Source organism: Gigantopelta aegis, chromosome 2 (genome assembly GCF_016097555.1).
Source record: "Gigantopelta aegis isolate Gae_Host chromosome 2, Gae_host_genome, whole genome shotgun sequence".
Classification (NCBI taxonomy): domain Eukaryota; kingdom Metazoa; phylum Mollusca; class Gastropoda; order Neomphalida; family Peltospiridae; genus Gigantopelta; species Gigantopelta aegis.
In genome coordinates this window covers 25,843,513-25,857,556 of record NC_054700.1, presented here as the reverse complement: position 1 = coordinate 25,857,556, position 14,044 = coordinate 25,843,513, and the positions used below count along the sequence as shown (strand labels likewise).

At 34.1% G+C, this 14,044-nt stretch overlaps 1 protein-coding gene across 1 annotated transcript in view; it reads left to right on the top strand.

Annotated features, from left to right (window-relative positions):
- LOC121383184 (S phase cyclin A-associated protein in the endoplasmic reticulum-like) overlaps positions 1 to 14,044 on the top strand; it is a 134,819-nt gene that overhangs the window by 114,804 nt on the left and 5,971 nt on the right. The window contains exon 28 of the mRNA XM_041513037.1: positions 12,894 to 12,960. Within this exon, the coding sequence (XP_041368971.1) occupies positions 12,894 to 12,960 (67 nt within the window). The remainder of the gene's footprint in view (positions 1 to 12,893; positions 12,961 to 14,044) is intronic.

Sequence of the window (14,044 nt, the reverse complement as noted above, 5' to 3'; positions counted from 1 at the left end):
ATTGTGTTGAACAGTGGTAGTTTCTGCTGTTTCATATTTTTCAACACTATTTTGAAGAATGATGAACACTTTCTGTAGAAGTTAATACATCATCTTGCATTCCTCAGTCAGTGTCCATTGTGAAACAAGTTAACCTACTTTATACAGTGATTCATGAGTATATGTCAACACCACTGTTTTCAGTTTTCAGTGAGCTTTCTTGTGTAGAATAGATTTGTCTGACTAGTCATTGCAAGTGGCAGTCTTCCTACAGACGAAGTAGGAAGAAAGTATGTAATACAAAATGGCAGTTCTAATGGCAAAACATCTAACAGTGTGGAAGCAGTCATGGTATCATCAAAACATCTAACAGTGTGGAAACAGTCATGGTATCATCAAAACATCCTTTTGACTCTTCCTTGTTCAGAGATATGGTTTTTAAAATGTTGATGGTTTTGTTGTTCAGATGATAAATACCTTTCTTTTGTGTTTCAGACCATTTTAGTTTGCATTGCAGTCAGTTCAATAATTTTCCAATCAGTTATTTAGCATTTACCCAATAGCCAATGTGTATTTTTGTGCTGGGTTGTCATTAAATATTCATTCATTCATTGTCTGTCCATGATCCATCTACCAAAGTATCCATCCATTTAATCTTATTGTTAGCAGACTGATATCTCTCATTATTATTAAGCCACAATATTGTCTTAATTGTTCATAATTTTGTGAATAAGGATATTAACGAAAAGTAAATTTTTAATCAGTTGTTGGGAGTGGTGTGGAAGGTTTTAAAGTGACAATTTACGCATTAATTATTTTTTTTTTATAAAAATTATTTACAATTTACAGTTAATTATATATATATATATATTTTGTACTCTGTAAATGTTACCTCCATTGACGGGTTGAAATTAAGAAATATGTCAGTTGTTTTAGGGTACAATATGACTAAGAGATCAGTTAGATTGGACTTGCAAGTTCTTACCTGTGGTGGTGGTGGTCTGTGATATTTGTAATTTTTGCACAGTTCTTTACACTGTGTTTTTATTTGACTCTTGAATTTTTATATTGATTTTGCGTGTCACTTTTTTTGTTTGCATTTACCATAGTTTGACACCCAATAGCCGATGTATTTTTCATGCAGGGGTGTCGTTAAACTTCTTTTCTCTTCTACCTTTGAATGATTTAGCTTTATTTTATTACTTTTTCTTCTTTTTTAAAATTACATATATATATATATTATACACTTTATGAAAATTTTCAACAACATACCAACACATTGCATTTTTGGCAGTTCTTAAAGCATGTTTTGTGTCAAGATTTAGGGTTAAAAAAAGAAAGAAATAGTTTTGTAAGTTTGGTATTTTCTTGTTGTACTAACTAGACTGAAGATTAATTTCCCTGTGGTCTGATGTAGTCTTCTTGCTGCAGTAAGGGTTGTTTTCTTCAGCCATTAATTACTGATATCTTATCAGACAAACCCTCGAATATCTTGCTGACACAGCGACAGCAATGTTCCATCTATCATGCGGTGGATTGGAAACAGAACAACTAGGTAATAACAGTTATTATCTATGAACAAGGTATCACACATAAACAAACTATGAACAGGGTATCACACATAAACAAACTCTGTTAACAGGGTATCACACATAAACAAACTCTGTGAACAGGGTATCACACAAATAAACACTGAACAAGGTATCACACATAAACAAAATATCTATGAACAGGGTATCACACATAAACTCTTTATGAACAGGGTATCACACATAAACTATGAACAGGGTATCACACATAAGCTAACTCTATGAACAGGGTATAACACATAAACTCTCTATGAACTGGGTATCACACATTAACAAACTCTCTATGAACTGGGTATCACACATAAACTATCAACAGGGTATCACACATAAACAAACTCTCTGAACAGGGTATCACACATAAACAAACTATTTATGAACAGGGACACATAAACAAAATCTGTGAACAGTGTTTTGTATTTTTATATTTAGCAAGAAAAGGAATATTTGTTTAATGATACATTAGCACATTTTTAAACTGACTATTTAGTATCTAACATAAATATTATGGTTATTTTGACACATGTTCAAGAGAGAGGAAACTTGCTATTGTCACATAGGCTAGTCCTACTGATAGAGCTGCAATAGATCTTATGCATTAATGTCCCCCATAAACAGGACAGTACATACCACAGCCTTTCTTGTCTGGACCATATCTTGCATACAGGACCATCAAACCTTACATGTAGGAACAACTTGGGATGGCGGTGTGTCATGTACTATTACTAGGTCACTGTGACCTACTTTTCAATGTCTACTACACATAACAGTAAATCCTTGTCCGGATCATATCTTGCATACAGATGCATACATATCTTGACCCATTACAAACATTTTTAGATATGGACCCAAGTTAACAGCACCCCCTTGTGACCAGGGAGGATCTACAAATGTCCCCCACCCCCTTTTAGTGGGGTGGCTAACAAAATAATTGGTAACTTTTTGTTAAAGCATGAACCTTGAAACATATATACTTTAACCATTACAAACATTTTCAGATATAGACCCAAGACAGCAGTGTCACCTGTTGGCCAGGGAGGGTCTACAAATGCTCCCCTACCAAAAACTAAAACTTAAATCTGTTAACAGTTACTTCTCAGACGTATATGTGTTTTTAGAATTAAAATAAAATATATTTTATGGTATTACAAACACCAAGTTGACCAGAAACATTCTGGATGTACAAAAATATAACTTTTATCTTCAATTATCAAAAATGTCTTTAACATTGGGGAAAAAACTGTAGTGTTTAAAAATTGGTGTCTTTAAAGGAAATAAGGTGTGTGTGTGTGTGTGTGTGTGTGTGTGTGTGTGTGTGTGTGTGTGTGTGTGTGTGGGGGGGGGGGGGTATATATAGATTATTGATTTAACCTTTTTATGTCAGGCTTATTACTATCAAATTTTACTAAAACATATACCATGTATTCCACATCCTACATTCCAGCAAGATGCTTGTGTTATACAGTGTTATTGGTATATAATAAATGACCTTCACCTCTGTCTCTGTCATGTACATGACGGGGTTGCCAGCATGTCTTGTGGTAATGTGATTTTAATCTGGCCATGATGGCCCATTCAGGGTTGACAGACAGAGGGACAAAGCTAGATCTATGTCTTCTGCCCCGTGTTGTCCCTTTATTGCTGTTGTGTCATCGGCTGTCCTGGGCCTCGGTCCATGAAGCCATCTTAGCACTAAGATCACCTTATGATGATACCAAGGTGGTTTTAGTTCTGAGATCGCTGCGTGGAACAAGGCCCGGGTAGTTGAGTATTAGACCCTCACTTGGTCAGTTATGCTCTTTATTGGCCTCCATTTTAAGTGTTTGGCTTCAGTAAAAACGAGGGGCAGGATTTAGCTCAGTCAGCTGAGTACTTACTTGAAGTGCTTGCGTCGCAGTATTGGAGGTTTTCTCATTCCAACTAGAGCACCACAACTGGACAAAGGCCGTGGTATGTGCTTTCCTGTCTGTGGCAAAGTGCATATAAAAGATCCCTTGCTGCATTAGAAAAAATGTAGTGGGTTTCCTCTAATGACTACGAGTCAGAATTACCAAATGTCTGACATCCAATAGCCGACGATTAATAAATCAGTGTGCTCCAGAGGTGTCATTAAACAAAACAAACAAAAAATTACTAAAAACAAAAACTTAATTTGGAAATAACAACTTTTTAACATTTTTATGTGCAGTTTATAAAAACATTAGTGAAAATAGAAATAAAACAGAAATAAAATAGAAATACTTGCCAGAATGTTACAAATATCATTCAATTATGCTGGCAGTGATGGCTATCCAGAGCTCGGCCTCGGGACAGACATACTCGAAGCTCTAGTGGTATATGAGCATGTTCAAAACGTACCCGACCTGACTGACCCGGCAGTGGTGGTGGAGCAAATAAAATGGCTATATTAATAGTGGAGCTACAAACCCATTTTTCACATGAAATAAACATTTAAAAACTATTTACATGTATTTGTTTGTTTATTTTTCGAAATGGTGAAAATATCATTCAACAAAGACCACAGAAATGCGTTAAAAATATGTGCAAATAGCTCATGTTATAAGAATAAAACAACATAAATCTAGTTACAATTTATTAATTTTTAAATTTTGAGTTACCATTGCTGAATGCAATTTGCTTTATCAGCTATATTTTACTCTGCCTGATGCAAGCTTTAAGAGAGGGGTTACAAAGTAAGATATACAAATGCTTGACAATTGGTTTAGAGCACCTACAAATAACTATTAAAAAACGGGGAGTGGTTGGGGGGAAAGGGGCTATGCTAACTGGTTATACCCTTTTTATCATTATGCATGTGCATTTTCATATTATTTCTCTGATTATAACTGCATCATTCTAGCACAAACAAGGGACACATTTTACATTGTTTTACTCATAAGCCATATATGGTTGAGGGATATTTGTTAGTGACAATAGACGGAGACGTGTGAACAAATTTGTTAGCCTGCCAAGTATACCCGCTAGCTGACATGTGTATTTATCTACGAGGCTTACCGCCTTGTAAATGTTGCTCGTAGTTTATGAGTGCATCAGGTACTGGCGACTTCTTTTTAAACAATTGGTTGTGAGCAGACATGATAACTTTTGTTACGGAAATAATGTTTTACAAAAATTATAGCATCCAGTAATAAACACAAACCACTATCATTTCTAGAAGAGGATTTCTTTCTTCTTTTTTTCTTTTTCTTTTTTTTTAAAAATTTCTTTTGCCTCTTCAGCACTTTTTACTTAATGTATTTTTCATATTTTATTTACTGTTTATTACTTCATGCAGACATAGGACATTATAAGTGTAGATTTAGTAGGGATTCCAAGGGGTCCGGATCCACACACACACACACACACACACACACACACACACACACACACACACAGACACACACAGACACACACACAGACACACGCACAGACAGACACACAGACAGACACACACACACACAGACACACACACACGCACACACGCACAGACACGCACGCGCACGCACACATGTACTTCAGACCTTTCTGCCTTCGTTAAAAATGTTAAGTCAAATTCTTTTTTTTCCCCTACTACATGTATGTTAAATAGTCTGATCCTTTCATCTTTCTCTTGAATTGTTCTTCATAAATACTCTAAATTATATAAATATTCGGCCGAGTAGTCTTTTTTTTGGGGGGGTGGGGTAGGGTGTGGGTAATATTTTAGCGTGAAAACCCCTTCTCGTTTTGGGTACTAAGGCTTTAGATCTCACTAACATACAATTTTTTTATTGTTATGAGCATTAATCTAATTAATTGAGGGTATGATATGGAAACATAGGTTTTGAGAAATGCATTTTTAGTTATTTGCAGTTAATTTAGGCTTAATATTTCAGTAGTTTTTTTAGTTGAAATTGTTTAGTAGTTAATATGTTTAGTTTTTCTGGGCACATTTATGGCCATACTTAATATTTGGCACACCCTTTACCATTGTGACTTTGTTTAAATGTTAACTGGATGTAAGCACATTAAACCAATTCTACCTAATTATCTACTCGGTATCCATCTTAATAGTAATTATTTTAATATTTCTTATTTGTCTTTATGAAAATTTCTGAGATAAATATGTTGTGAGGAGAATGTAAAAGCTAATAACATTTTAAATCTGGATTGGTTAATTGTCTCTCTTTGTTAGTAGCTAACTGCATGTGGTTATGTGCTCTTTGTCTTAATTCTGCGAGAAAACCCAGCACCAGGTCATCGAGAAATCTTAATTGATTATGACTGTCATTCTTGATGTGTGCATTGTTTTTTGTCAAACGCCAACATGGCTGGACCCATTATGTTATTAAAGTGTGAATAATTGATAACTTGATAATTAAGTGTGTCAGGTTTTAAAAGATTGAGTTTCGTTTTGTCCCGTCAGCAGATCAGTATCTATTGTATCAATGTTGCCGTTTGTCATGTGCACATCACCATGAAATTTCAGCCTTCGTCTTGCACACAGAAAATGAAAACCGATATGAAACATAGTTCCACTGTGCACAGCGATAGGCTCAATTTTGTCCCTTTTTCTCCACAGTCAATTACAAAGGCTTTAAGCTGGATCCAACCATTTATCAGTTTGGCAAATTTGGTCAGTAAATTTATAGCCAGATTCAAGTTTCAATTGGTCAAACAGCAAAAGTAGCTGTAGTTCTACAGAAAACGTGCAATTTTCTAATGAGCTTTTTGGTAAATAAGTAATGAAATGTATTCACCAAATGAAATAAAATTGCTTTTGGTGATATTGCAAATGACAGTTAAACACTGGTTAAAAGATGAACTGTACCAAATTAGGGGCTTACGTTTGAAAGTTTGAGATGCATCATATTATTATATACAGAGTAAAACAGCAGTTGAGCTGCAGCTCTGATTGATAATAATGTATGAAGTGCTTCTTCGTGCAAATATCATCTGTTCTTTCCAATAAATAAATATAAATATACTGACCTCCACAAATTACATCGATTGTGCAGTTTTATTTTACATAATATAGCATTTTTAAACAGAGTTGTCAGTTAAATGGTATCCAGCAGACGTGAATGTTGTATTCTTTTGTTACATATCCTCAAAACCCAGGTTTAAAACAAGTTTAAAACATGTTTTGAAAATATTAAAAACTTATTTACAACACTTGCAGTTAACTTATGCTTTCACATGCCAATGTATACTTCACAGAGCAATCAGTATTTATTGTTCTTATTTCATTGGATGGGATTGTTCTTATTTCATTGGATGGGATAGCTGTGGTGACCAGGTTACAGTTAAAGTATGATTAATTTAACGACACCACTGGAGCACATTGATTAATGAATCATCGTCTGTTGGATGTCATCAGAGGAAACCCACTTCATTTTTCTTAATGCAGTAAGGGATCTTTTGTATGCACTTTCCCACAGACAGGAAAACACATACCACGGCCTTTGTTCAGTTGTGGTGCAGTATTTGGAACAAGAAAAAAAAAAACCCCAGCTGAATGGATCCACCCAAGTGGTTCGATCCTTAGCAACTTAAGTAAGCACTCAACTGACTGAGCTAAATCCTGCCCTTCTAGGCTACAGATAATAGAAACTATCTTAGCCTTACGATATCATAAATCCATTGTAGGCTATGACATCACTACAACACACGCCGTAGTGACATCATAGCCTACAATGGTTTTTATGATATCATAATGCTAAGATAGCTTTGAAAATATGAGCCCAGGTCATTACAGGAGAACCCACTTGTATGTCTTTAAATGTCTAGCACACATGTGTTATTGCCATTTAAGATCATAAATAATGCATGTGGTTCTAACAAACAGTTACCTAAGAAAAGTCCCAGCAGTGTCTTGATTTTTTTAATAATGCAAAAAAGAAAAGAAAATTGTTTTGGCGTTCACCACAGTATACATGTTTAACTTATTGGCACTGGGAATTGATTTGGTCCAGAGAAAGTTTATAGATCGGTCATAAACATTAAATAACACGGAACATTTGAAAGGATGAACTAATAACAGTATTTAATGAAGTGTATTTAATAAAATTGTTATTACATGGAACTATTTATACCATTATTTATCCTAACAATAACAAGTGATTTTTTGTTTTAGCTTGTGTGTGTGTGTATGGCTGTACCCATGTAACCTTTAGTGTATAAATGGTTTGTCAAATGAATACAAATAGACTGGGTTTTTTCATTTTTAAAATTATTATTGTGTGTTCTTTAGTAGTAGTAGTATTTTGTGTGTGTGTTGTGTTGTTTTCTTGAAGCTATGAATGGTATTGTATAGCTTTAATAAGTTCAGTGAGAAGTTTCTCAAAGACATTATAGAGCATTATTAAAAATATAATTGTTACTTATTTCTATGTTCAGATAGGTAAACTTTTATGAGATTAATTTTGTTCAGATTAAATGGCATTGCCATCATGGCAACATTACATAGTAGTGGAACAATGTACTTTAATATTCACTTCACAATTTTTAATTTTCTTTTGTCCTTGTTTAACTGTTGGATTTCTTTTTCTGGTTTTTTCCCCCCTCTTTTTTTTTTCATTAAAAATGTCCCAGAAAAGAAGCCGAAGAAAAAGCAGTTCAACATTATCTCAAGCAAAATGTGAGATTCTGTACTTTTTACAGTATGATGCTAGTAGTGTGTGAATCGAGTAGTGTGTTAATGAAGGAGCGGGTCGATGGTGTCAGATTATGATGTATAACGTTGTAAATTGACACTGACAGTCGCCTGACCAGGGTGCACACTGACGAGCACAAAGATGATAGGTTATTATCAGAGGGGAAACAGTCACACTAAATTTATTGTTCCTAGCTGGCCACAAAATAAAGGCTGACACTAAATGTATTTTCTTTTCTTTTTGCTTCGTTTTTTTTTTACTTTATAGGATGGCAACATACTTGAAACAAATGTAATGATTATAGTTTTATGTTTTAAAAGTAAAATTTAAAAACTAATCTAAAAAGTTAATGACCTGAAAAATATTTTCATTTTATTTATTTATTTATTATTATTAGTAGTAGTAGCAGCAATAGTAGCAGTAGCAGTAGCAGTAGCAGTAGCAGTAGCAGTAGCAGTAGCAGTAGCAGCAGCAGCAGCAGCAGCAGCAGGATTATTATTATTATTATTATTATTATTTTTCAGTCATCTACATTCTTATTATAATTAGAGAGTTGTTTTATTCCACTTGCTTTTTCTTAAGAAATAAGTTTCACAGACATAGAAGTAATATTTTTTTGACATTCAAGACATTGTAATAGCGAAAAACCTTCTATGGATTGTTCGTTGATCACATGCAGGAAACACATACAGGGGTACATGTCCATGACCCACAAATATTTTTTTTATTTAAACCGTGCATATTTCTATTAAAAAAAACCCCCACTCCAAAACTAGATTTAGCAGGCACAAAATTATTATGAAACATCCCCAAGGAAGATTTATTCAAAAAGTTAATGTAAAATGAATTATTTTTTTAAACATCTGCAAATATCTAACATTAATTTAAAAAAAAAAATTAAGTATTAATCTACCCACAAAGGACATAGCTTTAAACATTCAATATTTTAACTAAAAGAAAGTTATTGAAATATTTTATTGAAAATGTACTAAATAACAGAAGATTTTGTGGGGGTTTTTTTTTTTTTTTTTTCATTTAAATATTTATTTTGTGTACCGTAGTTATTATGTGCAAGAAATATATTCCATGAGACTACTAAACTGTTGAATTGTATATTGTTGGTTCCAAGAAATTGCGAACTACAAAGTAATTTTTATTTTATTTACTTTTGAATGACAAAAATATTTTTTTTTAAGAAAGTTCAACTTTTTTTTATCGTTAAAGAGAAACAAAAACCAAATGAGGGGAAAAACAGCATTTGTAGATGTACATTATTTTGGTCAGCTGATAATCCATGCGATATCACTTGTCATAACATATCACTTGTCAGTATGTCAGTGGCTGAGCTCGGAACCTGCCAGGCAGCCTGGCTTCAGTGGTGGCCACCCTGCTCTCGGCATCTCTCAAATACTGCACATACTCCTGTTTGTTACTTTGAGGATTAAGTTGTTACTTAGCGCATTAAGTTGCACAGACTCTAATATCGGTTGAGCCACACTGCCAGGCAGTTCCTGCCTTCCCTGCCAGTATCCCGCTCGCCACACAGGGTGCTGGGAGTTGTTTGTTTTCATAGAACTCTTTCACTAGGTTAGGACCGACTCAACCATGCCTCTCTGATAATATCCTAAACCCTTCCTAATAACTGTCAACAACTAATGAGCAAAGGGCCCATTCTGCTATCTGCTGTTTATTGCTGCTGTCTGATTTTTCAAAGTAGAATTCAGAAATATTTCCATTGGATTGGGGGACTATAGTAGCCTATAAAAACACTAGACCCCATGGACACTAGACCCCATCGACATCTATTAGTCCTTCCATTATTGGTAACAACCATGAGCCTGACAGATACAGTGGAACTCCTCTAAACCGGACACCTTTGAGACCAAGTGAAAAGTCCAGTTTTAAGAGGTATCCGGTTTACAGAGGTTCTCTTCTGTACATATATTTAAAAAGGGACTGCGAAACTTCCGGTTTTGATGGAATTCCGGTTTACAGAGGGTCTGGTTTTGAGAGGTTTCACTGTATATACATTTTGTTGACTATCTTTAAAAAAAACTTACAGTGCAGGCCTTTTTATTACAGAGATTATAGACATGCCAACCTTGAAATATTTAGAAGAAATAAAATCAACATTGGAACATATTATTTACTTGCCTGGGAAACTGTCATTTAAATTCTATTTATCTCCAACAATTTCTACTAGTCATCAGTTTATTTCCTTGTTTTATTTTCTTATATATATTTCCTTCCCTATATGTATTAAAAGTAAACATAATCCACATATTTGATCTGATCTTTATTGGATTTTAATTGTTTTAATTGTATAAGAAAAACAAAACACTTATTAAAGGTGCCCTGTCATGGATGGTTAACCTAATTAATGACCTAACAAAATATTATTTTAAAATATATACATTTGATTTGTCGCTAAAAGTACTTTATTTAACCATCTACATAAATAACATAACCCACTTATTACTGATATTTTGTAAAAATAATTGAATTAGGTCAACGGTCCATAATTCAGGAAAAAATAACTGCTATTTGGAGCGAAGAGGTGTGACGTATTATTTTTGTAGTCACGTTATGGGCAACCCCCGAATAACCGCAGTGTCAAAACCACTTACCAAGCTTGTGTAACGAGAATGCTTGACCATCCTCTGCGACGTAGGGTAAATAGAAAACAACAATGAAACATGTTATTAAAAATCAATAAAAACATGTACTGAATGATAATAAGCTTATATATTAATTTATTTTATTAACAGAAGCATGTTAAACGTCGACAATCCCGACTAGTTAGACTAGTTAGACCTTTGCATCTACAGGTAAATTTATCGTTAGTCGTACGCAAAAAAAATCTAAACATCTAGATCACAAACACCTTCATTTTTCCACCTTATTAAATTCATTAATATGCAAAATATTCCATAACAGCTGACTTGGAATAGGAATTGGTACATTTTTAAAGAATACTCTGAACATGACAGTGTTTATATATGATGTGACTATATATATGATGGCTGTGTATATAGCCACCGTGAACGAGGGCTGGCTATATTCACAACAAAAATGTATATAGGCGGTAAATAAGTACTCGACTGATCCATATTACCAAACCATCTGGAACAGGAGGAATATATACTAAGTACTGTATGAACAGTACGTTTTCTGAACAGGGGAAGGGGGCAGTATATGAATCTAGCGGACCCTTTTGTGAATGGTTTCCATGTTATCCATTTTTGAACCAAGCACTATAGCGTTGTAACCGTCGAGACTCTATCCCTGCTAAATTCCATGCACACACGCCTGATAATAATAATAATAATAATAATAATAATAAATGGTGAGTTCATGTTCTGACTTGACTGTTTATTATTTTATTTCAGCGCATTCAGTTATTTTCGTCATGAAATAATATATTTTTTATTATTTGCCATGTATATAGCCGGCCCTCATTTGCCAAGTCTCTATACATGGCGGTCGTTTATATAAAATTCTAAAATACATTATACGGTTGTCGTATATATAGCCTCATCACTACGAGTTCGTTTTGCCATATTTTTCATGACTTTTCATAAGAAGACTTCCAAATTTTAAAAATGAAGCGTGTCATGGAATTCCCTCGATCGTAGTTAAAGTAAAATGTTTTGGATCATACAATAATTAGGCTTGGTATTCCAAATGAATGTAATTTCCATTTATAATCCATATTTAGAGAAATAAGGCCCACAGAATCCGTGATTGAGCGCCTTTAAAACTGAATTGACTTTTGAGGTACATGTACATGTACTTGTCAATAATGAAAAACGGTTTGTTGCATTTTTATTCTGATTAGTTATGGTTATTTTCTTTGCTGTTATATTCTCTTTGCTGTTATATTCAAGTATAGCCTGAAATTCCAAAATACATAATTATGATATTGTATTCTGAAAATATTTTATTATTATTTATTCATCCATCAGTCCTTTTATCTGTCCATCCTTCCAATGCAAGGTTTTTGTTTGTGAGATTCATCCATATTTTTGTTTATTCATTCATCCATCCATCCATCCATCTTTCTTGGGACCGTATTTCTCTAATATGCCAATGTTCAAGCTCATTAATCCAGTCTGTTGCAATATATGTGACTTGGATGTCTTGTGTCCCAAGCAGAACTGAGAGACTTCATTAAGTTGACTTCATCATGGTAACTTTAATACTAGAAGTCAGCACCACCTCTTGGTTGGGACCACAAGTTTAATTGAATTGGCTCTGGTTTATGCAGCAGCTAATACAATTAGGGACTGTTTGTATTTGAAACCAATTGGAAGTGACAGTCCTGGGTAAGACTAGAGGGCTTTCTGGCCCCCAGTGATCCAGGCAGGCGACACCAGAGACCAAGTTTCCTGCCTCTCACTATTGATTTCTCATCATTTTCAATTAATTGTCTTTATGATTTAATGAATTGCTGATCCTCGTCCCAGGGAAACTGTTGTGAGAAATGATGGTGGCAGAGACTTTACAAGCAAACACTAAAAACATCGCTTCAGCATCACTACTGGACAAGTTGAGATGGACTGCTTAAGAAAATTAACTCTAGAAAACCACACACACACACACAAAATAACAGAACAATCAACGCACCTTACCTTGGTACTGGTACTTGATGTTTGAACATGCTGTAATCTGTAATCTGTTTGTGTTGTTCTAGGAGAAGCAACTGGAAGCCCAGCAGGCCAAGTCTACTCCATCATCAGCGAAGAAAACAAGGCCTCAAGGTGCGTATATCAACTACAAGCAATGAGCCACACATGCAGTACATGTAGTTTTCAATTAGTAAACTTATATCTTAGATTTTTTTTATATATACATATACAGTTGAATCCCGTTGGCTTAAACCCCGTCAGTGCTTGAGAAAGTGCTCACCCATCGGGTAGTTTGGCCTAACCATTCGGTCAACATTGTGTAAGTGTAACTCACGACTTTGTTTTTGGTTCCAGCATTGTGGTGTAATTCAACCCTTCTAAGTTCAACTCAACAAGATTATATATATATATATTTATTTATTTTTATTTATTTTTTGTATTTGGGTGTAATTGTACAACATGAAGTGTTGCAATATGGCTGCATATTGAAACAGCACAAAAGCATGTGATAAAACATGCAAAGGATGTAATTAGACAAATCTATAGGAATAAGTCGATAATGAATCTCATTTCTACTTCTTCATTTTTTTACTATATAGACATAATGTTTCAGTGGTTATAATGAAACTGTAATTTAACAGTATATTAGCTAGTTAAATCATAATATATTATGGAAAAAAATGAAATTAGTATCACTTCAGTAGTTGAAGCTATGTCATTTAGCTGATACACCACTAAACTTGCACAGACAATGTAAAAATACATTTCTGCATTTGTAAATGTGACCTCTTTTTAAGCATTGCCATAGAGCAGCTCGCAGCCCAGTGGTAAAACGCTCACTTGATACGTGGTCAGTCTAGGATCAATTCCTGTCGGTGGGCCAAGTAGGCTATTTCTTGCTCTGTAGTCAGTTTCTTCTATAAGACTATGTAAAAATTACCAAATGTTTGACATCCAGTTGCCGATGATTAATAAATCAATGTGCTCTAGTGGTGTCATTAAACAAAATAAATTTAAGTTTGAACAATGGCAACAAAGCAAGCCATAGATAACCAACTCCTCGCAAAAAAAAAAAAAAAAAAATAATAATAAAAAAGCTTTTTTTGCAATTAAGAAAACGTCCACAGCAAAAAAAAATAATGGATAAAAGAAAAATAAATAAAATAAAAGAATAAAAGAAGCTCTTTTTTTCAAATTAGTTTGTATGATCAGTTAT